At 42.6% G+C, this 23,729-nt stretch overlaps 1 protein-coding gene across 2 annotated transcripts in view; it reads right to left on the bottom strand.

Moving 5' to 3' along the window:
• Positions 1–2,384: 2,384 nt before the first annotated feature.
• Positions 2,385–23,729, bottom strand: part of LOC109909789 (mannosyl-oligosaccharide 1,2-alpha-mannosidase IA-like) — a 199,021-nt gene continuing 177,676 nt past the window's right edge. The window contains exons 5-12 of one of the 2 annotated variants that reach the window (XM_020508814.2): positions 22,957–23,051; positions 18,383–18,509; positions 17,752–17,845; positions 16,265–16,380; positions 14,792–15,011; positions 7,257–7,429; positions 5,766–5,881; positions 2,385–4,131 (exon numbers count right to left, since the gene is read on the bottom strand). In XM_020508814.2, coding sequence (XP_020364403.1) covers positions 3,987–4,131; positions 5,766–5,881; positions 7,257–7,429; positions 14,792–15,011; positions 16,265–16,380; positions 17,752–17,845; positions 18,383–18,509; positions 22,957–23,051 — 1,086 coding nt within the window. In that variant the 3' untranslated portion in view covers positions 2,385–3,986. The remainder of the gene's footprint in view (positions 4,132–5,765; positions 5,882–7,256; positions 7,430–14,791; positions 15,012–16,264; positions 16,381–17,751; positions 17,846–18,382; positions 18,510–22,956; positions 23,052–23,729) is intronic. The other variant, XM_020508824.2, reaches the window with a different exon arrangement.

The following is a 23,729-nucleotide window of genomic DNA, read 5'->3' as shown; positions in this document are numbered from 1 at the left end:
ATGAAGTCAAATCTTGATCTTAATTTCATCCCTTGAAGAGGGAGGTTGAATAAGGAAACAGCCTTGAATTATAGTCTGTCTTGCTGCCTCCCTGGTCATCGGAAGAGACACAGGGAAGTGAGCAGGCATATGCTAGTACAACACATCTCACCCCCTCTTCTTTACAGTGCACACATACGATCATTTAAATCCCCTGCCATTCCCCTTTGTTGTCCACACACACACCAGGTCCACGCCAAGCGTTGTCGGGCCTTCCTCTGCAAGGTCGGCCATATTGATGGCAGTACATGCACATAGAGCTATGGGGGCCGTACGTGAGCCGTGTGGGGCCGCCGAGACCAAGCTGTGAGAGGAAGATAACAATGGCCGCTCACTAAGCAGCGGTGACTGGCCCCCACCGTCTCCTCTGCTCTGTTTCACTGGAATTATTATGGGGGGGAAGACAGGACGGATTATCAGTATCAGTCCCAGGTGCATTCAAATGTACAGTAATACCCATCCTTAGCTCCCAACACGGAACAGGGCTGCTCGTGGATGCACACCATGCTCCCTTGCTCTCAGCTTCTATCTTTCTCAGACCTTAAAGCTAAGGCATCTCTTAGTATGTCAGCATGTCTTTGTCTCCGTTTGACTCCAAAAATATTGTGTAAAGGTAAGAAAGGGGGAGAATTACAGGCATTTCTTAAAAAATACTATTGTCTGTTTTTTTTTTGTCTGCTTGACTTAAACCATTACCTAAACAAGTACATTACCTAAACAAGTACATTACCTAAACAAGTACATTTGCTCTGTTGACAAAATATAATACAATTCTAATAACTTGATTTGGATGAGCCCTTCTGGTTACATGTGAAGGTATACTTTTTGGAGCAGAATGAAATTAAATTGTCCCTCCTGTGTTCCATTGGTGAGATGACTAAACCCACATGATTCATTTTTGATTCCTAATTGCTGGAACCTTACCTATCTTGGAGACTTCCCCCCCATCAATTAAATCTGTAATGAACTTCCCCTGTGCCAACAATTAATCAAATTTCTTCACTCAGTGAGCACCTCATCTCCTCTCATAAAAATCAATGAGGAAAAATTCCATTAAAACGCAGAGTGATATACTAGCAATGAATCCAAGCAGCACAAAACCAGTGTTGGGGAAGCTATTCTGAAAATATAGTTTACCAAGCTACCAATTACTTCACACGGGAAGAAATGAAGCTACATTAAAGCTACCCTGAAGAATATGTAGTTTACTCAAAGTTACTTTGAAAGAGTTCATTACATCCAACTATTTTGTGAAAATGATCCTATTTAAATCAGATATGTCATAGACAACAAATGGCAAGAACCAATCACTTTGGGGTTATATGTTAACAGAAGGTAATTTAGCCTATTAAACAAAATCTTCATTTTTCAAGTGAAGATTTTCCAGGTCTAATGCCAAAAAAGAAAGGGAATTATTTCCTACTTCACCCATATTTGTTTTTTTTTGCCAAAGAAGTAGTGTGTAGTTCCAGAAGTTATCTATACCGCTACATTGTGAAAAAGTGAACTGCTGAAAACACTACCTAGATTTGAAATTTGTTCAACTACCACTAAGCCACTGCAAAATGTAGTCAAATTACTAGTTGAACTGCATGTAGTTCACTACTCCCCAACACTGCGTAAAACTATGCATTTATGATATTGAATAAGTTGTTGAGTCTTTGAGACATAGATGGCATAAAGTATGTCTAGATGTTATGCAAAGAACTACCTTCACAAGAGTTGTACTCAATGTACAGACTGTTTGAAGGCTTAGCTGGCGTGCCCTTCTATGTTCTGATCACTCTTTCACACTATACCTTCTGGCTTCATTTAACCAAACACTCACTGACTTCACTCAACCAAACACCCATTCCCCTGCAGTGTTTTGTGCACCTGGGCCCAGATTCACAAACCACTTCTTACGCAAAAAAATGAAAAAGCTTCTTAAGAAGGGTTTTGTGAATGTGGGCCCTGAACGACAATGTGAACAAGAGCTAAGAGCCATGTACATATTTGTAACCTTGATGTCATGGAGAATGATCTTGTCTGATATTGATGTTGACAGCCTTGGGTGCTAAGGTATAGGAGATGTTATATTGGTAGACCTGGAGCACAAAGCAACAGAAAGCAGAGCTTTGCCAATTGCAGCATTGGTGGTACAGATACGTGACACGGTTCCATACGTGAAGTATGGCGAAGCTCTTAGGTCTTCCATATCAATAGGTTAAGTTGACAGTGTATTCAGGAAATACACTCAGTCAATGTGTTGGAAGTTGAGGTCAAACATAGATTTAACATACAGTAAACACCATAAGCAGTAATATTAGGGACAGACAACAACAAAAGAATCCAGACAAAGCAAATGAAGTTCCTTTAAATGTACAAAGTTGCACAGGTCTTTTATCAGTATTTGAAAATATTCAACAATGAAAGATAAGTAATAACAATAATTCATATCAACCAGAACTATAATTAAAGTCAAACGTTTTTTCCTCTTTTACAGAAACACCTGAGGGAAGCAAATGAAAAAGCAATAATGACATAATTAAGTCAAATAAATCACAAAGGAAACTGAAGATAAGCTAATACAGGGGACCCTTACATTCATCCAGGTATGTACAGCACATTCTCTCTGCATTGGACAGCAGTGATGATACGAATAAGGATGAAATAGGAAAGCGCCATTCACATTCCCCTCTACGAAAGACATTTTTAGGAAACCCTTAGCCTCAAGCCTAACTTTCCCCACTGCGGATTTGAGAGAGCTGGAGCTCTCGATGAGGGCTGATAACTTTGGCAAGCATATTTGAGCCCAGTCATACTAAGCGACTGAGACTAGCTGTGGTGATCTTGCCTCTGGGGTGGTTGTGAGTGCTTGTGTTACAGTAGCAGGACTGTCACTTGTGTTGGAGTCACAGGACTGACACTCGTGTTACAGTGTTACAGTCACAGGACCGACACCTGTGTTACAATAACAGGACTGACAGTTGTGTTAGTCACAGGACTCACACAATGTGAAGCTACGCTCTGAAAGGCGGTAAGGAGGATTCAACGCAGACTTGCCCCGATGAAAATATGTCACCAGTATTGTACTCAAAACAAATTATAAAGACAAACAATTTATAAAAATGGTCCCTGGACATATAAGACACTCCAACAACCTCTTCCGTTTTCAATTTTTCCCCATGTCTGTTATTATTCATTTAACCTGTTTCTGCAAGGAAACTCTGAATAAACAATCCTTTTCAAGGTGGATTTTGAGTATTACATTTCACAATTGTCTGTACATTTAATATTCAACACCATTCATCCCTCCCTATTCGTCTGTCACCTTACTATTGGTCAAACCTCACCACAAAAAAGGATGTGTTTAGGGAATTGTGAGGGGGTGAACAAAAGAACAAACAACTTTGGTCAAAGAGACAGAGAAAAAAAGCTCCGCAAAAAAAAGCAATGACAAGATCAGGTGAAATCATTAATTGATTGCGGTGAAAAACGGAATCGAAGCAAAAGCTCAGTGGTTCTCTCTCTCTCTCTCTCTCTCTCTCAATATGGCCCATAATACAGCACTCTTCCCATTACATTTGGGTCTGCAAGATACTCTTGGATTCCTCACAGAGGAAAGAAGGAAAGAAAAAAAGGTGCTCTTTTCATGAAAATCATGTTCGTCCTGATTGTCCACAGAAAGTAACGCCGGCAGGAAGTAGTCCCGACCCGGCTCAAGATTATACAATCACAGCGTATACGACAAGATCCTTTACTGGAAAGGAATTGAGAGTCTGTGACAGGGTCCAAGGGACGTGGGCCCTGCAATTTGTTGTGTTGTTGTTACCTGTGTGTAATGCTGTCCTGTGTGGGTCTGTGTGTGTGTCTAAAGTGTGTGTGTTGTATTCATGTGATGTAAGAATACGTGTTACTCTGTGTCTGTATGCAGGTGAGTTGTGCAGTGGTTGTACAGCAGGCTGCTACTCCGAGGTTGTCTTGTCGTGTGTCCCTCCCTCCCCCTGTAGGCAGCTCTTGCGGACGACGGGCAGGGGGTGAGCTTCCGTGTTGAACACCCAGTCCTCCAGAGGCAGTAGGTCATCGTCAGAGAAGAGCAGGTATAGATACCTGAGAGGGACAAACAGAGTCAGTGTCTGGGGGAAACGAACGGCTAGAATAAAGGATTCAAACGCCGGCTAGTTTTCTCCTAGACTACGGATATCTAAACAAACGCATCATGGCTATAATACTATATTGTATGAGCCAATAAAGCATGTTTTAATCATGGTTGGGCAGTGATAGATGAACTACTGATGTGACGACATGACATTCTTTGCTTTCGTAAAACAAGTCTTTTTTGTAATGTCTCACGACTATTGAATGAAATAATTGAATTATTGACGCATACAATAAATGATGAACAACAGCAAGGTGAAGCGTGTGCTTAATTTAAAGCCTGTCTGGAGATCGCCCCCCCCCCCCCCCCCCCCCCATTTAAAAAAATAAAATAAAACAATTATAACTCATCTTATCTCTCCTGAAAAGATTTAGTATAAAACACAGCTTTCTCCATTTTCCCACCAACGTTTTTTAAGGGTTCTTTATCTAAGGGGGCCCAGACGACACTCACACGTCCCTCACGGTCTGAAGCAACATCACTATGTGGATTGTCCACATCACTTAACCAGCCCATCACAAACGGAATCTGAGAGGGGGCGAGATGGGAGTCTTTCAGCTGAATCTAAATGGGAATTCCTCAATTTCTATTCCTTTCACGATAAGGTTTGTCTGTAAATGTTGAGATGAAGATACTGTGCTCGAGTGCACTCAACATATTGTGTGAATATCTTGGACTAATGTGAGTGTTCTCGCGACAGACAGACAGACCAGTAAATAGGGTGGAAAGTGTATACCATAGCTAACAAAAAAACATTTCTTCATGCTTTAGAGTCTAAGCCAGGGAGTCTAAGCCAGGGAGTCTAAGCCAGGGAGTCTAAGCCAGGGAGTCTAAGCCAGGGAGTCTAAGCCAGGGAGTCTAAGCCAGGGGGATGGGGGTTCCAAGCTACCATATGGAATTGTTTTAAGATGGTCATACCAAGGATCAGTTATCTATTTGATATGAAGTTTTAGGATCCTTTAAGGTATAAAAATAAAACTATTATTTGACGAAACATTGAATTTAGCCTTACTGCTATTAGCCCATAGAAATGCATTGAATAACAGCTTCGCACATGGATAAACAAACAGATATTTCCCCCAACAATCTAAAGGAAGTTTGTTCTGAACAGTCTATCCTATATCTGAGAGATATAAGGAAGGTCCGGAATGATTTCATTTTCTTGTGAGGCCTGTGGGCGTCCGAGAGCAAAACAACCAACACGTATCTTCCCATAGAGGGGTCAAACTACCGCAGACGTTTTGATGAGGAGGCAGATTTCTCGGGATGTCTCTGCCACCTTTCACCGCAGACGCGGAAGGGCGACATCGGTGGATGCGGTGGATTGAGAAGCAGCCGGTGAAAAAAGATATATGGAGCTTAAAACTAACAGATTTTTGATGGGGATTTTTGTATTATGCTAATTCGATCAACTCTAGGGGGCTTTAAACTGCAATTGCCATTTACTTCTTACCACTTCTCAGAAACTGTAAATGCCACTTACACTTAGTGGAAGAAGCTCTGTAGCCGTTTACAAATCAAAAAAAGCTAAGTGTTTGCTGGTATAGTCTCAGTAGGGGGGGTTGACTGGCCGTGTTAGACTTACTTGAGTGTCTCGGAGAGGAAAAAGCTTTGTTGCATGTTATCGTGGCTGACTGTCTGGGCGTACACGTCTCGGATCCCAGAGAAACCAGCTTCGACTCTGCAGTGTTGCTCCAGAGCCTGGGGGAAGAATAGAAAGAAGAGCGCAGGAGGGATGTTCATGTCAAAATGTACATGTACTATACCAGCAGTTAGCCAATGGTCACAGACAGCATCTCCCTACCTATCGACGTAATGACGGCAATTCCTATCAAATCAAACTTCCAGTAGTAGGACTGCAGCGCTCAAGTAGTGTGGTAGCGCAACGCTGATACGGGAACATTATGTTGGTTATGGAGAGCCAGAGACAGATGCGTCAACCTGGTACCATGTCCTCAAACACACTCTTTTGCCTCACAGTACACCAAAAATAAAGCCTACTTATATTATGGTCTTGTCCTGGGGCACCTTATACAATATTCCACGGTATCCAGTAGCACGAGTAAGAACAAGAGCTTGGGGTTGAGGTGGTGAATGGGGGCAGAGCTAATAGCGTGGCTCGCAAACCCCTTAGCCATTGCAAACGGGGGGTTGGGATGATAGATATAGCATTCATCCTGTGTGATCAGACTGACACATGCATTAATTATGGGGCACAAAGGGTTGTCAAACCCCACACTTTGCTTCTTCTCGTGCAGATGCAACAGTAAGAACAGGGGTCTGTGTTAATTATGGTGCATTAGTCTGCTGTTGTCAAGGGGCAGTAATATGCTAATCAGCCTGGCTAGTTCTGCCTTGTTAGACGTAGCATCGAAGGACCGGGACCATGTTCAATTATATGTACTGTACATTAGTTCCTCGAGAGAATACGCATGGACAGAGACCAGTACAGATGTCAGATCTCAATTTGAACCCTTTCGTCGCAGGAGGAAAACTAGATTTTTCTTTATTTTTTAAATTGTTTTATTATAAGTCGAAGGAATGCAACAGGTATAATAAATGGTTGGTTTTCTCAGTGCCTATGTGGTCCAACGGTTACAGCCACTAACCCCGGCACACATATGCCAGAGTCGGCATGGCTTCGAATCCGGCCCACTACCCTTTGACTCATGGACGAATGTCTTTTTTTTTTGACGCATTCATTCCACGTGTTTACAGGATTCATTCCGGCAGGGGTTACAGCACAGGTGTTAAACTCATTCCACGGAGGGCCGAGTGTCTGTGGGTTTTCACTCCTCACTCGTACTTGATTGATGAATTAAGGTCACTAATTAGGTTTTTAATCATATTTCAACAACACATTCTAGAATCACGGTTTTATTGTCCTTTACACATTTACACACTTTAAGGATAAGAGCCAGATCTCCACTCAGTTGAAACTCATTGCTAATCAAAATGTAACAAATATAACCAGAATATATTTTGCCGATAAAGCACCAGAGTTATAAGTCATTACTTTAGTGACATTATGGCTGCATCATGAAGACTGTGCAACGTTAACGTCTGTGTGACTCACCTCCACTGCCTCCCAGCCCCACTCCCGGTACTTGGGGTCATGGGTCAACCTCCACATGTACATGTAGCTCTCGATGACCTCCGGCCGCAGGATGTAGTATCTGTCACTCAGTCTGGTCGCCGTGGCTTCTGCCCCGCCGTCGAATCGGAATGCCTCGGGCCCTAATTTCGTAGCTAAAGGGAGATTAGAGAGACACAGAGTGAACAGATTAAATGACGTACTTAAAACAAAAACATGGGGGATGAGGAATTTTATTTGAGTCAATTTATTTTTAAGTGAATAGTTTGTTCAATCAGTCTTCTGAGGTACTGAAACAAATCAAAACGAACCACATAGCTGTGGGTGAATTAGCTAAATAAATAAATACTAAATAAATACTATAGCCCTGGCACAGAATCAGGATTCCGACATTACGCTCTAAAAAAGTCATGGAAAATGAGCTCTACAGTAAAGACCTGTTCCCCAGTTGGTCTTGTAATCCAGATGGTCTACACATTCTGCCTCTGTTAGCCGGCTGCCACTCTGGAAGGTCATAGCGACAGCATGTGAACAGGATTCCCATCTACAGTAGCCCAATGGTTGCTATTCTGGGTAGCAATTTCTTTTACATTTAGAGTTCAGGGCAAGTCCATTGGCATGGCAACATTTCACATTTTGAATCTCAATCAGGATGATTGTGTATTACTACGTATGTCACATGACGCATGTTTCACATATTGTGTTTTTTTCCCCCCAAACCGTAGTAGGTTATTTGCCAGGTCGTTTGCAGAACCCTTACAACAACAAAAAACACGTCAAATTTGCATTTTCACATGTGAAATCACACACGTTGAGCTTAAATTTCACATGTGAAACCATATTTTCACATGCATTAAATGTAGCGTTCACATGTTCACTAGTGAGGAGAATAACATGTTTCACCTCACATGTGAATTGCAGTTTGTGAATATCGGATATTGCAGTTATATTTCACATGTGGAATTGCAAGTTCACACGTGGGGTTGAAATAATGTTATTCCCCTCACATGCGAAAAGCTGGTGTCACATGTTGCAGTAGCAAAGCTTCCACTGGTGGAATTAGGGTGACCACATGTAAAAAGCCCAACTGTGGGACAAGGGAACGATTTTGCTGGACAGTCGCAGAACAGTGGACAGAATAAAAAATCATTCTTACAGGTTAATGGATCGCGTTCAAATGGGGACATAGTTCTGCTGTATGAAGGTCATTGCCTGTTAAAGGGCCAATCCTTAGTAAGTACATCCATTTTTGTACTTACTCACTGCAGTCACTACATCCATCTGGCAGGAGAGGAATGAGAGCAGCAATGGCAGAAGTGACATTTCACTCCTTGACATCATCTAATTTCTATTTCAGCACACAACGACCGACTCCAACTTTCTCAACTCTTTTTTTAGGACCGAGAGCCCATCTGCCTTTTGAACTATTGACTGTTTTATGTTTCTATACATCAACCTTCCTCTCCTCCCCAACAGCGAGGCACACTAGCCAATGACGGAAAACCTTCAGACATTGTCCCTCATGTCTGAATCCATAATAGGGATGTAAAGTTTGTGCCGGAGGGTAGGGCTCTTAACCAACCGTGCTATTAACAAAACAAAAAAGTGTTGTTTGTAACTTGCTTTGTACAATATGTTGCTGCTACTGAAAAGAGCTTCTGGACATCAGAACTGAGATTACTCACCTTAAATTGGACGAGGATTTCTTCTTCAATGAGTCAGACGCGAGGGATATACTACAGACACCGGACCAGGCCCAGATTCCCGTTATTCGCTGGAAAAGGAAACGTAGGTTTCGCAGAAAGAGATCAGGATGCCTTGTGAGGATCAGGCAACGAGTGCCTAATCTGTCCTTGCCTTCCTTTCTGCTAGCTAACGTTCAATCGCTGGAAAATAAATGGGACGAACTGAACGCACGTATATCCTACCAATGGGACATTAAAAACTGTAATATCTTATGTTTCACCGAGCCGTGGCTGAATAACAACATTAAGAACATACAGCTGGTGGATTATACACTCTATCGGCAGGACAGAACAACAGCCTCTGGTAAGACACGGGGTGGGGGCCTATGCATATTTGTAAACAATAGCTGGAGCAGTCTCAAGGTTTTGCTCGCCTGAGGTATCTCATTATAAGCTGTAGACCACACTATCTACCTAAAGATATTTCATCTGTATTTTTCGAAGCTGTCTACATACCACCACAGACCGAGGCTGGCACAAAAACCACACTCAATGAGCTGTATTCCGCCATAGGCAAACAGGAAAACGCTCACCCTCGTGGCAGGGGACTTTAATGCAGGGAAACTTAAATCAGCTTTACCTAATTTCTATCAGCATGTTAAATGTGCAACCAGAGGGAAAATAAATTCTAGACTACCTCCACACACAGAGACTCGTACAAAGCTCTTCCTCACCCTCCATTTGTTAAATCTGACCATAATGCTATCCTCCTGATTCCTGCTTACAAGCAAAAATTAAAGCAGGAAGCACCAGTGACTAGATCAATAACAAAGTGGTCAGATGAAGCAGATACTAAACTACAGGACTGTTTTGCTAGCAAAGACTGGAATATGTTCCGGTTTTCCTCCAATGGCATTGAGGAGTACACCACATCAGTTATTGGCTTTATCAATAAGTGCATCGAGGACTTCGTCCCCACAGTGACTGTACGTACACATCCCAACCAGAAGCCATGGATTACAGGGAACATTCACACTGAGCTAAAGGCTAGAGCTGCCACTTTAAAAGGAGCTGGTATCTAACCCGGAAGCTTATAAGAAATCCCACTATGCCCTCTGATGAACCATCAAACAGGCAAAGTGTCAATAAAGTACTAAGATCGAATCATACTACACCGGCTACGACGCTTGTCGGATGTGGCAGGGCTTGCAAACTATTACAGACTACAAAGGGAAGCACAGCCGAGAGCTGCCCAGTGACATGAGCATACCAGATGAGCTAAATAACTTCTATGCTCTATGCTTCGAGGCAAGTAACACTGAAACATGCATGAGAGCATCAGCTGTTCCAGATGACTGTGTGATCACGCTCTCCGCAGCCGATGTGAGTAAGATTTGATTGGATTTGATTTGACCTTAAACAGGTCAACATTCACAAGGGGGCTGGGCCAGACGGATTACCAGGACGTGTACTCCGAGCATGCGCTGACCAACTGGCAAGTGTCTTCACTGACATTTTCAACCTCTCCCTGTCTGAGTCTGTAATACCAACATGTTTCTAGCAGACCACCATAGTCCCTGTGCCCAAGAACACTAAGGTAACCTGACTAAATGACTACCGACCCGTAGCACTCACGTCTGTAGCCATGAAATGCTTTGATAGGCTGGTCATGGCTTACATCAACACCATTATCCCAGAAACCCTAGACCCACTCTAATTTGCATACTGCACCAACAGATCCACAGATGATGCAATCTCTATTGCACTCCACACTTCCCTTTCCCACCTGTCCACATCACCATCAAACTAACATGGTCACCAAGCACACCAAGACAGTCGTGAAGAGGGCACAACAAAACCTATTCTTTCAGGAGACTTGAAAAGATTTGGCATTGGTCCTCAGATCATCAAAGGTTCTATAGCTGCACCATCGAGAGCATCCTGACTGGTTGCATCCCTGCCTGGTATGGAAACTGCTCGGCCTCCGACCGCAAGGCACTAAAGAGGGTAGTGCGTACGGCCCAGTACATCACTGGGGTCAAGCTTCCTGCCATACAGGACCGGAGCAGCAAGTCTAGGTCCAAGAGGCTTCTAAACAGCTTCTCCCCCCAAGCCATAAGACTCCTGAACAGTTAATCAAATGGCTACCCAGACTATTTGCATTGCCCCCCCCCCCCACCTCATGCTGCTGCTACTCTCTGTTATTATCTATGCATAGCCACTTTAATAACTCTACCTACATGTACATAATTACAACAATTACCTCGACACCGGTGCCCCCGCACATTGACACATTGACTCTGTACCAGTACCCCCTGTATATAGCTTCGCTATTGTTATTTGCTGCTGTTCTTAAATTATTTGTTATTCTTATCTCTTACTTTTTTGGGGGGATTTTCTGAATTGTTGAATTGAATTGTTGGTTGAGGGCTTGTAAGTAAGCATTTCACTGTAAGGTCTACCTGTTGTATTCGGTGCATGGGACAATTCAAATTTGATTTGGCTAGAAGACGGGGGCCAGCCAGCCCTGTTGTGTTGATGGCACAGATCCAGACAGCAGAGAGGTGCAGCAGAAGGAGAGACCCTTTTAACCTCCTTTCTCACTCCAAGGGCATTCAATCCAACAAAAGCTAAGAGGCTCGGAAGTGAAATATTGAGCAGCCCTCTAATGAGAAGGGGGGAAAAATGAAGAAAAAAGCAGAGGATGGCCATAAAAAGGAGGAGGCGCCTTTTGGGTGGAGAGATCAAAAGTCTTCTAAGTATAACAAGAAACCTGTTATGCGATGAGTCGCATCAGCTGTATTTTCAGGATGAAACCGGTCTGCTCACCCTGTGGTGAAAACACTCAAAATTGATTCCCTAATAATATATTTCTGTTAAGTTTCAAGGCCGAGAATGAGAAATCAAGTTCAAGCAAGTTTTTTTCTCCCAAAAGTGAACACAAGTCATATTTTTTCTCTCAGTCTTGTAAGATTCCCTCGAGTTCATTCTCCATCCAGACAGTGCACAGTAAATAAAGGATAGTTGCAAAATGTTGGGTTGAATTGACTCTACTGGGAGTTTTCTTAACCCTCGGTAGTGATACGCTCCCTGCTGTTAGTGTTGATAACTGGAGTTGATTGGGACGCAGTACTTTAACCTCCATTATGTGACACAATAAATATTTCAATAAGGCTTTATACCCTTATACCCTTTATACCCTTTCAGTAAACTGAAAGAGAAATGTACTCTGCTGGAGTTGATTATTCATTTGAAACAATACAGAAAATTGAAAAATGGCAAAGGAGTTGATAAAAAATGATACTGAAAATAATAAAATGGCAATTAGAGTTAAATTTAACCAACTCTTTGCAAGTTGGATATTTACTCCATTTAGCGTAATTTTAACGTAAAAAATATGAACACCATGACCAGAATACTTAACAATATAAATAGGTTTAACAATATATATATACCATATAAACCCCCAAATAGTGTAAAATGAACTGTGTGTGTGGAATTTCATCAAGCCTGGATGATCTTGGTCTTGTTTGATCTTCGTCCTCTCCAGGTTGAGTTGTGCTACAAATCATTTGCCTGTGGTCTCTGTGAGACTCTCATTCTCTGTTTATTTGACAAATAACAGACATCTTGGTCTTTCTCTCCATTCTGAATCACCACTGACTGCCTTCAAATGATTACTCCTTTCAAAGGAGGTCTGGTAGGACAGCATGAGTGCACATTGAAGTGTCGAAAGATGATAAAGAATCATTTGGAATAAAAATTTTTAACCTTTCTAGGGCAGGCGTTCCGCTAGCGGGACCCCATGACAACATTCTGCTGAAAAGGCAGCGTGCGAAATTCGATGTAACATTAACAAGTCCAATACAGCAAATGAAATATAAACATCCTGTTAATCTACCCATGGTGTCCGATTTAAAAAAGGATTTACAGCGAAAGCACAACATATGATTATGTTAGGTCATAGCCAAGTCAAAAAACACACAGCCATTTTCCCAGCCAAAGATAGGAGTCACAAAAAGCAGAAATATAAATAAAATGAATCACTAACCTTTGATGATCTTCATCAACACTCATCTTCAACACTCATAGGGCATCATGTTACACAATACATGTATGTTTTGTTCGATAATGTGCATATTTATATCCAAAAATCTCAGATTACATTGGCGCGTTTAGTGCAGTAATGTTTTGATTCCAAAACATCCAGTGATTTGGCAGAAGTATACTCATAATAAACATTGATAAAAGATACAAGTGTTATTCACAGAATTAAAGATAGACTTCTCCTTAATGCAACCGCTGTGTTGGATTTTAAAAAAACTTTACGGAAAAAGCATAATCTGAGAACGGCGCTCAGCCCAATCCAGCCAAAGAAATATCCACCATTTTGGAGTCAGAAGTTAGAAAAAACACTTTAAATATTCACTTACCTTTGATGATCTTCATCAGAAGGCACTCCCAGCAATCAATGTTCGACAATAAATTACTGATTTGTTCCATAAAGTTCCATAAAGTCCATCATTTAGCCACTTGTTGTTAGCGTGTTCAGCCCAGTAATCCATCTTAATGAGGCGCGAGCACTTCATTCAGACAAAAACTCGAAATGTTCCGTTACAGTTCGTAGAAACAAGCAAAACGATGTATGGAATCATTCTTTAGGATGTTTTAACATAAATCATCAATAAGGTTTCAATCAGAGAATTTCATTGTCTGAAGAAAAGCACTGGAACGAGAGCAAACTCTGTCGGGAGCGCACGTTACAAACCTGAGACACCCTACCAGACCACTGACTCAAAGAGCTCTCATGAGCCCCTCCTTTATAGTAGAATCCTCAAACCAGTTTCTAAAGACAGTTGACATCGAGTGGAAGCCCGAGGAAGTGCAACTTCATCCATATCTCACTGTGAATTCAATAGGGACTGGGTTGAAAATCGACCAACCTCAGATTTCTTACTTCCTGTTTGGATTTCTTCTCAGGTTTTTGCCTGCCAGATGAGTTCAGAGTATTTTCTATCCAATGCTAATAATAATATGCATATATTAGCATCTGGGACAGAGTTGGAGACAGTTCACTCTGGGCACGCTATTCATCAAAAAGTGAAATGCTGCCCCCTATCCCAAAAAGGTTCAACATCGTTTGACATGTTACTACAAACTTTTGTTGTACTTTAAAAAAAACTTTTCGTCTGAACTTAGTGCCCACGCCTTGTGCATTCGGATTACTGGACTAAACGCGCAAAACAAAATTTTGGGTCATAAAGAGGGACATTATCGAACAAAACAAACATTTATTGTCTAACATGGAGACCTGGGAGTGCCCCCAGATGAAGATCATCAAAGGTAAGTGATCAATTTTAATGCTATTTCTGACTTTTGTGATGCCTCTCCTTGGTTGTAAAATGGCTGTATGGATTTCTGTGACTAGGCATTGACCTAACATAATCGTTTGGTGTGCTTTCGCCGTAAAGCCTATTTGAAATCGGACACTGTGGTTGGATTTACGAGAAGTTTAATTTTAAAATGGTGTATAATACTTGTATGTTTGAGGAAATTTAGTTATGGGATTTCTGTTGTTTTGAATTTGGCGCCCTGCAATTTCACTGGCTGTTGTCGAGGTGGGACGCCAGAGAGGTTAACAAGATAGTTTAACAGCATTGTAATTTCACTGACTTGATAATATTCTGCACAATAACAGGAAACACTCTAAATGCTCTGAATACACAGAGCAACATCCAGCCATTGGATATCCAATATCCTTAAATACTCATCTCATACCTGTCCTTGGTCACACAGATGTCCTATACTCAATGCCTTCCCAGTCCTACTCACCAGATCTACTATAGCTCTCATGGCAGGTGTGCGTAATCTCTGCAGCCAGGTCCAGATAGTGCTGTCTCTTCTCTGGAGCTCCGTCGTCCGCGCCGATCACCACCATGCCCCCGGAGAAGCAGGCCAGGTGGCCCATCTTGTGGTCCAGGATGCCCCCCCTCCACTCCGCCATGTAGGTCAGCCCACCAGGGGACTTCTGCACCAGGTTAGCCTCGATAGCCTGGGGGATGATTGACATTTATAAATGGGTGAGACACAGGTAAATCTATATTAATTGACTGCATACTGAAGCATTTTTTTCAACTCGGTGTTGCTTTGAATCCTGCTGGTACTGTGATGGGGAAACATGGTTAGCATTTATACTAGCCTGGGGGTATTCTACATACATACAGTAGAATACAGCTTTCTACCTTAGAAATAGAATCCAGGCTTTTTATTCTAGTCATTCTATAAGTATGATTTCAACTCTGTGGTTTCTGAATGCTTCTGTTACTCTGAAACTGAGATGGCGAAACACTGTCAATAAAAAAAGACCGCAATTGTTTTTCAATTTAAATCTGATCTAAGAAGAGATACTGGAGAAGCAATTGGAAGGTCTGGAATACATTTCTATCTACAGCACAGGTGCCATGGCAGTGCTGGGATGTCAGCTGCTTCAATTTGTGTGTACCCAAGTTGTTGTTTGGCTTGTTCTATCTACAATGCTCTGTGGATGCATGTTCTGTAGACATACTATCTATGCACATAGCCAATGTGAACAACGTGTCCATATTGGTATTTATGTATGGAATTATTTATACATCCTATAACACATTCTATTCTGATTCCAGGAGAGAGAGAGAGAGGTGGAAATCTGGTGGAAACAAAGGAGCGATAGAGGGATGGAAAGAGAGAAACAGAGATAGAGAAACACCCCTGTTGCAGTTTGTCTTTCTTTGGAAAGTCAGGAAACAGAGTTCTCTCTCTCTCTTTCTCTCTCTCTCTCTCTCTCTCTCTCATCAGTCTCATCAGCCTAAAAGACGAGTGTCAATGGTATTTAAGGAGAGGATATTGTGCTAATTGATGGCTGAGGGATTAGGTGTGTGGAGGAGGTTGTGTGTGTCACGCCATGTTTGTGAGTGTGTATGTGTGAGTGTGTGTGTGTGCGGTGTGAGTGTGTGTGCACGTGCATGCTTGCATGTATGCGTGTGTTAGCTCATGTGCATGTTTGCGTGTATGTTTGTGACTTTGTGTGCATACTTGCACGCGTGTGCATGTGTCATGTGTGTGTTTGTGCATCACAGGCTTCTGATACTTGTTATGATGTACTGTAAAAGTATACCGAATTCTAAAACTACAGCAATAACAGACCCCAGTCCTCCTTTCCTTTGTTCCCTCCATCCGTATATCCTTCCATATTGCCTGCTGAGACCGAGCGGCCCCCTGACGACAGCAGTAGGTCCCTCGCTGTGCGCTACATGGAAGTTCTCCTACCTCCAGAGCACTGTAGTACATCTTCTTAGCCTCCTCGTCCGTCTTGTCTGACATCAGATATGATTTGATCAGATACTCGTAGAAGCTATCCCCCAGGCCGCCAATGGAAACATGATCTGTGAGAGAAAAAAGAGAGACATCTGACATTATCTCTACACAGGGGGGGGGGGTATTTTTCACAAACATTACTCTGCAGTCTCACAGGCGGGCGAAACCCAACAACCAATCAAATAGAGTCAAATAGAATCAGGGTATACGTGGGGTATGACAGGCTGACTGATTTGTAGATTCATACTCTGAGTAGCCTTAGCAAAGAAAATAGCATTGTCATTATGGCTAGCTTTATCACGTACCCACACAGTTGTGGTTTTAATTTAAATAAAAATTATACTTGGTTAGTACAACTTCAGATATATATTTTTTTCCTCCCACTCAATTTCATGCTAATTTAACAATTCTGGATAAGATACCGCGTTGGAGACGTTTTTGTGCGCTCACACATCCACACACACATCCATGCAGGCAAGCACGCACGCACGCCCACCCTCCACCACCACACATTCCTACACACTGTGAAAGGTTATCACGCAGCATTCTGCTAGCCCTTGACAACAGAACACCAGAGACTGTGGGAGAGGTCTGTGTGAATCTGTGCTTTCTGCTCTGTGCCCCATGTGCCCATGCTGACAAAAACACAGGCCGGACTGAACACCCATCCCCCTCTCCTTCCTCTCCTCCTTAATCTACCTGCTTCATTAACCATTCGCCCACAACAACAATTATCCCCATAATCAGCCAGATTAGGACTTCCAGACCCACATCTTCAGAGCCCGTCTTGGCATCTCCCATTCCTCTGCCTTTCAGATGAATCGGAAAAGATTCAATTCCCTGACGTAATTGGATTCATTATTATTTGAATAACCCAGAGCGAGGCGATTTACAGCACTGCTTGAGACTGACGTTGCTACTGAAAGAAAGAAAGGAAGAAAAAGGGATGGATGGATGACAAGGAGGCTCCAAAGGATTTAAATAGGAGAGCTCCTGCAAGGCCGGAGGAGTGTGTAGAAAGATCAGTTCACGGACGACTACAGGGTAATAATATGGAATTCCTGTACAGTTTTAAAAAGTCTACGGTTTGCCTGTGACCAGGTTAACCAAGGAAGTTCTTTACTGCTGTACTACAATTACAAAGGAGGTGCTTGTATAGTGGCAAAGGCTTTCCTGTGGACACAGTGTGTGAAGTGTGGTGATGTAAATTAAGCTAGCCCGCTAGCCAGATGGCACTTTTCAGACCAGGCTAGTAGGAAATGTGGCGTGAAATGTTGTCCAAATTTCGCATGGCACAAATGTTGTACCTTTGGCTAGTAGAATGCCACTCAGGCTGTCTAGTAGACATTCTAGTCTACTAGTGTGGCTGGCCAGTGCCCTTATGTTCCATGATAATAATATAATAATGTGTATCTCCTTCGGTGGAGACCAGTACTCACGTTGGACCCAGTTGCCACTGACGGGACTCAAGAAGTTGGGATAGAGACCGTGAGGCTTCTCGATTTTGTTCAACAGCTTTCGGATATTCATAACCTGCAACCCCACACAGTAAAAAAAAACACATTAGCTCTGAACGAAAAATCTTTCTGTAAACTAAAAATAACTGTAGAGAGGATTTCAACTTTGGCATCACACGTGCTTCTAAATTGATTTAAATGTCCTTGTACCCTGAAGTTGACACTCACAGACAAATTAGAAAGGAAACGTAGTCATCCAAGGAAAGTTGCCATTATGTTCAGTATGCCCATTAAAAGCATTCACAAATATCCATTAAATGAATGGAAAGTGAAGTCCTTAAGAATAGTAATGACTGCAGAAAGGAAAACCACACATGGATAATGGCATAGAGCATGCACTGATAAGCATACAATGTTAACGGTTTCACATATTTTACTGAGTAAAATCTGAAATTCGGTCGCAGACAGTCACGCAAAAATGGCAGAAAACGGACCCAAAGTTCCCAGGTTTTTTGAGAAATTCCTGTGGAACGATTCTAACTGGATTCTAACTAAGTTTCTGGATTTGTGCGACCCAAGTCACTCACAGAACTGTGGGAACTGTAGTACATACCTTCTCTGTGTAGATGTCATTGTTGGAGAGCTCTGATAGGTGGACAAACTCCAGGTGCAGGGTTCCAAACTCCGCCAGGATACTGCTCCCGGCTGACGCCCAGCCCCAGCTCCAACTGGTGCCACTGCAATAGAAACCATACCGGGACAAGTGAGGACCACAGTCAACACACACTGTTATACACACTGGGAACAGAAACCATACTGGGACAAGTGAGGACCACAGTCAACACACACTGTTATACACACTGGGAACAGAAACCATACCGGGACAAGAGAGGACCACAGTCAACACACACTGTTATACACACTGGGAACAGAAACCATACCGGGACAAGTGAGGACCACAGTCAACACACAGTTATACACACTGGGAACAGAAACCATACCGGGACAAGTGAGGACCACAGTCAACACACACTGTTATACACACTGGGAACAGAAACCATACCGGGACAAGTGAGGACCACAGTCAACACACTGTTATACACACTGGGAACAGAAACCATACCGGGACAAGAGAGGACCACAGTCAACACACACTGTTATACACACTGGGAACAGAAACCATACCGGGACAAGTGAGGACCACAGTCAACACACAGTTATACACACTGGGAACAGAAACCATACCGGGACAAGTGAGGACCACAGTCAACACACACTGTTATACACACTGGGAACAGAAACCATACCGGGACAAGTGAGGACCACAGTCAACACACACTGTTATACACACTGGGAACAGAAACCATACCGGGACAAGTGAGGACCACAGTCAACACACACTGTTATACACACTGGGAACAGAAACCATACCGGGACAAGTGAGGACCACAGTCAACACACTGTTATACACACTGGGAACAGAAACCATACCGGGACAAGAGAGGACCACAGTCAACACACACTGTTATACACACTGGGAACAGAAACCATACCGGGACAAGTGAGGACCACAGTCAACACACAGTTATACACACTGGGAACAGAAACCATACCGGGACAAGTGAGGACCACAGTCAACACACACTGTTATACACACTGGGAACAGAAACCATACCGGGACAAGTGAGGACCACAGTCAACACACACTGTTATACACACTGGGAACAGAAACCATACCGGGACAAGTGAGGACCACAGTCAACACACACTGTTATACACACTGGGAACAGAAACCATACCGGGACAAGTGAGGACCACAGTCAACACACACTGTTATACACACTGGGAACAGAAACCATAACGGGACAAGTGAGGACCACAATCAACACACACTGTTATACACACTGGGAACAGAAACCATACCGGGACAAGTGAGGACCACAGTCAACACACACACTGTTATACACACTGGGAACAGAAACCATAACGGGACAAGTGAGGACCACAGTCAACACACACCATTACACACTGGTTCACACTCAAGACAATAAATACATGCTAGCATTTTAAAAAATCATTACGTTCTGCAACATTTTAATAATGGGCAAATAAACAGTATTGCATCTTGATGTGATGCTACAATTGCATTTTGTCCTTACAAAATGTAGGCAGATTGTACAGATAAACAATCAACACCAGTGTCAGTAATGAAAAACATTTCATTTTCACCTCAGTGTGGTGTCACTTTCAGCAGTTCCCTGGTTTGTCTTTGAGGCAACTAAGTGTCTTGTAGCCAATGCATTATATGGTTCTAGTGCACCAACACCTACAATATCTCCAAAATGTGTTTTCTTTTATATCCCAGAGCAACGGCCCATCATTTGTTTCTTTCTTGCTTTTCAGAAAGCACTGAGCCGAGGAGACAGATATCCAGTCAGATATTACAATTGTTCATCACTCTCCAGAATTGTGTGTTTTGGTGCTGAAGAAAGTACAGAGACTAAGGTGCGTCCCAAATGGCACCTTATTGAAAACATTGTTCACTACTATTGACCAAAGCCATGGGGGCCCTGGACAAAAGTAGTACACTATATAGGGAATAGGGTGCCATTTAGGGCGCAGTATAAAGATTAAGCAGGTCTGGATCTGTTTGCCCCCCTTGGGCACCAACCCAGATGCTAGCTGATGCACCGCATCATTTGTCTGGGGAACAGAGTGGGAGGCTTACCGCCCTCTGTAGATCAATAACACCGTCTACCTCTGCAGAGTCGAGGAAAGCATTAAGTTCATCTTAGAGACTGAAACAAGAGCGTCAACCAGGGTCACCAATAAACGAAAATGACACCCTAGTTCCTATATAGTGCAATAATTTTGACCAGGACCCATAGGGTTCTGGTCAAAGTAGCACACTACAGTGAGTAGAACACTATATAGAGAATGGGGTGTGGTTTTGGATGCAACCCATATCTTATTTCTCTATGAAAGTAGTGCACTGTGAGGATGATATGCGCAGCCGTCTCAGAATAACAGCATGTCTATGTCTAAATTACGACTTCAACGACGTGCTAATACACCCTGCCTGACCTGATCAGAGGAGGTGAGATGGAACGTCATTACATTACATTATAGTACATGACCTAATCCTACATTAATAGAAAGTGATAAAGGGATGAATGGAACGGAACGCATTAGCGGAGGATGGAAAGAAAAAAAGAGAAACTATAAAGGGATGGAAGCAAAGAGAGATGTCGTCCTGATGAATATGCTTCGTATTAGTTTGGTAATCCACCATTAGCTGCTCAAGCTAAAGTAACATCAGGGCCCGTCGATTAGGAAAAGCCAACACCTCATTTGGCCACCTTTCGTTCCAGTTCTCTGCTGCCTGTGACTGGAACGAATTGCAAAAATCGCTGAAGTTGGAGACTTTTATCTCCCTCACCAACTTCAAACATCTGCTATCTGAGCAGCTAACCGATCGCTGCAGCTGTACATAGTCCATCGGTAAATAGCCCACCCAATTTTACCTACCTCATCCCCATACTGTTTTTATTTATTTACTTTTCTGCTCTTTTGCACACCAATATCTCTACCTGTACATGACCATCTGATCGTTTATCACTCCAGTGTTAATCTGCAAAATTGTCATTATTTGCCTACCTCCTCATGCCTTTTGCACACAATGTATATAGACTCCCCTTTTTTTCCTACTGCGTTATTGACTTGTTAATTGTTTACTCCATGTGTAACTCTGTGTTGTCTGTTCACACTGCTATGCTTTATCTCCCAGGTCGCAGTTGCAAATGAGAACTTGTTCTCAACTAGCCTACCTGGTTAAATAAAGGTGAAAAAAACAAACAACAAAAAACCATCCCTGGTCTTTGTGGTTGAATTTATGTTTGAAATTCACTGCTAGACTGAGGGACCTCACTGATAATTGTATATGTTTGGTACAGAGATGAGGTAGTAATTAAAAAATCATGTTAAACACTATTATTGCACACAGAGTGACTCCATGCAACATGTTGTGTGACTTGTTAAGCAAAATTAACTCCTTAAGTTATTTATGGTTCCACTTTGACATTATGGAGTATTGTGTGTAGGCCAGGGACAAACCATTTCAATGGAATCTGTAACACAACAAAATGTGGAAAAAAGTCAAGTGGTGTGAATACTTTCTGGTGGCACTGTAAATTGGTACATTGCACACTTTAGGAAACTTGCAAAAATCATTCTCAGCTTTCGCATTCAGTAACTTGCAAACAAGTGTTCAGCGCTTTCTCCATGCATTATTCATTGTGCTCCTTGTATGAATGTGTTCGCATCGCTAACTACAAAGTATTTACCTTGAGGTTCTTCAATGTGTTGAGGCCTTTTGGGAGCACATTCTATAAGTAGTCCCGAAATACTGTATGAAAGACCACATGGGACATGCTACATATACAACAGAGGACTTCGAAGACTTTCAAGTCAGCCCATTGGCAGCATATTAATTGTGTTACACTGAATTCCCTCGGTGTTTGAGGACATTAAATATCTAGTACTTGTACATTATGGGGCAACATCGTTTCTCTCTGAGCTACTGTATAATGAAATCCCTTGCTGTTTGGGTGTGTGTGTGTGTGTGCGTGTGTGTGTGTTCAATATGCATTCTGTGTGTGCGTTTGTGTAGTTTCTGTACATGTAAGTTCCTTTCCCTATGTCGCTGTAATTTATAATGTGTATCGTTCCTCCCTGCCCATCTGCACTCAGGGTCCATGTTACCCATCTAACTGGAATTAGCTCTGGAATCAGTTAATTAAATTTGCCAGCAACTGTCTGCTTAGACAAGCGGGTTAATTGGAAGCAGGTGGCAGGCAGAGGTGCCAGAGAGATGTATTTTTAGATGATAAGATAGTGAGAAAATGTAATAAAAGTGAACAGTTTCTTAACTATGTAGGGTTGGGGGGTCTTGCATATGGGGATCCCGATAAAATCGCACAGATCAGGGTTGAACATGTTATTTAATTTGTGGCTCCAACACGAGGCCGCAAATTTCAAACATTTCAAATGGAAACAGAAGTATGAAATGTGCACCACCTCCTTATTGCAATGTAATCCAGCTAAATGTGTTGGTAAGGTCTCATACAGTATGTGTTTATAATAGGATACTGTAGCTAGGGAATCATGGGGACTGGTAGCTAGGCTCACCTGCCCAGGTTGATGACTCCACGTGGGATACCTGTTGGTGTGTTGAAGGCCGGTAGCAGCTTCTCCCCAAGCACCATCACTTTCCGCTTGAACATCTACAACAACAAGGAAGGAGGGAGACTTAGTAAACACTCACTGAAACACACAAAGACAGAAATACACACACCTGTGCAAAAACCAGCCCCAACCCCACAGAGGTGCACACCACCCCCGCGTGGCATCAACACAGGCATATATTCATCTTGGCCCCTGTAAGAAAAATATTTTTGCTTCCATGTACAGAACCTTTTACCCGACAAAGAGCCATCAAATAACTCTTTCTTCAGAGGAAAAAGGTTTCATGTAGAACCCTTTCATGTAGAACCCTTTCATGTAGCGAACAGTCAAACACAGAGAGTAGAATTAAAGTGTAGCTCCAGCCCCAATACTTTCCAGATGGCTTCCCAGCCTCTCGCAACAAAGCTAATTATGTAGAACATAACAAACCCAGGGACAACGGACAGACGACGCTGCTCTGAGAAGGAATAAAAGCAATCTTATTGATGTAACCCAGAGCAGTTCAATTAAAACGACACTCTTCTCTGCTGCCTGCCTCTTGAAAGCAGGGCCAAGGGAGAGCGAAGCACTGTCTCAAAGTAAGATTAACAGGTCAGATTGATCTGCATAACCTGCGAAGATAGAGTTAGAAGGAGAGAGAAGTAGAGAGAGAGAAGAGAGATGGTTAAATAGCGAGAGACTCAGAGTGCTGGTATTAGAATTGAGATGCAAGGCTG

This window comes from Oncorhynchus kisutch, linkage group LG2 (genome assembly GCF_002021735.2).
Source record: "Oncorhynchus kisutch isolate 150728-3 linkage group LG2, Okis_V2, whole genome shotgun sequence".
Lineage (NCBI taxonomy): Eukaryota > Metazoa > Chordata > Actinopteri > Salmoniformes > Salmonidae > Oncorhynchus > Oncorhynchus kisutch.
This window is presented reverse-complemented; position numbering and strand designations above follow the sequence as displayed.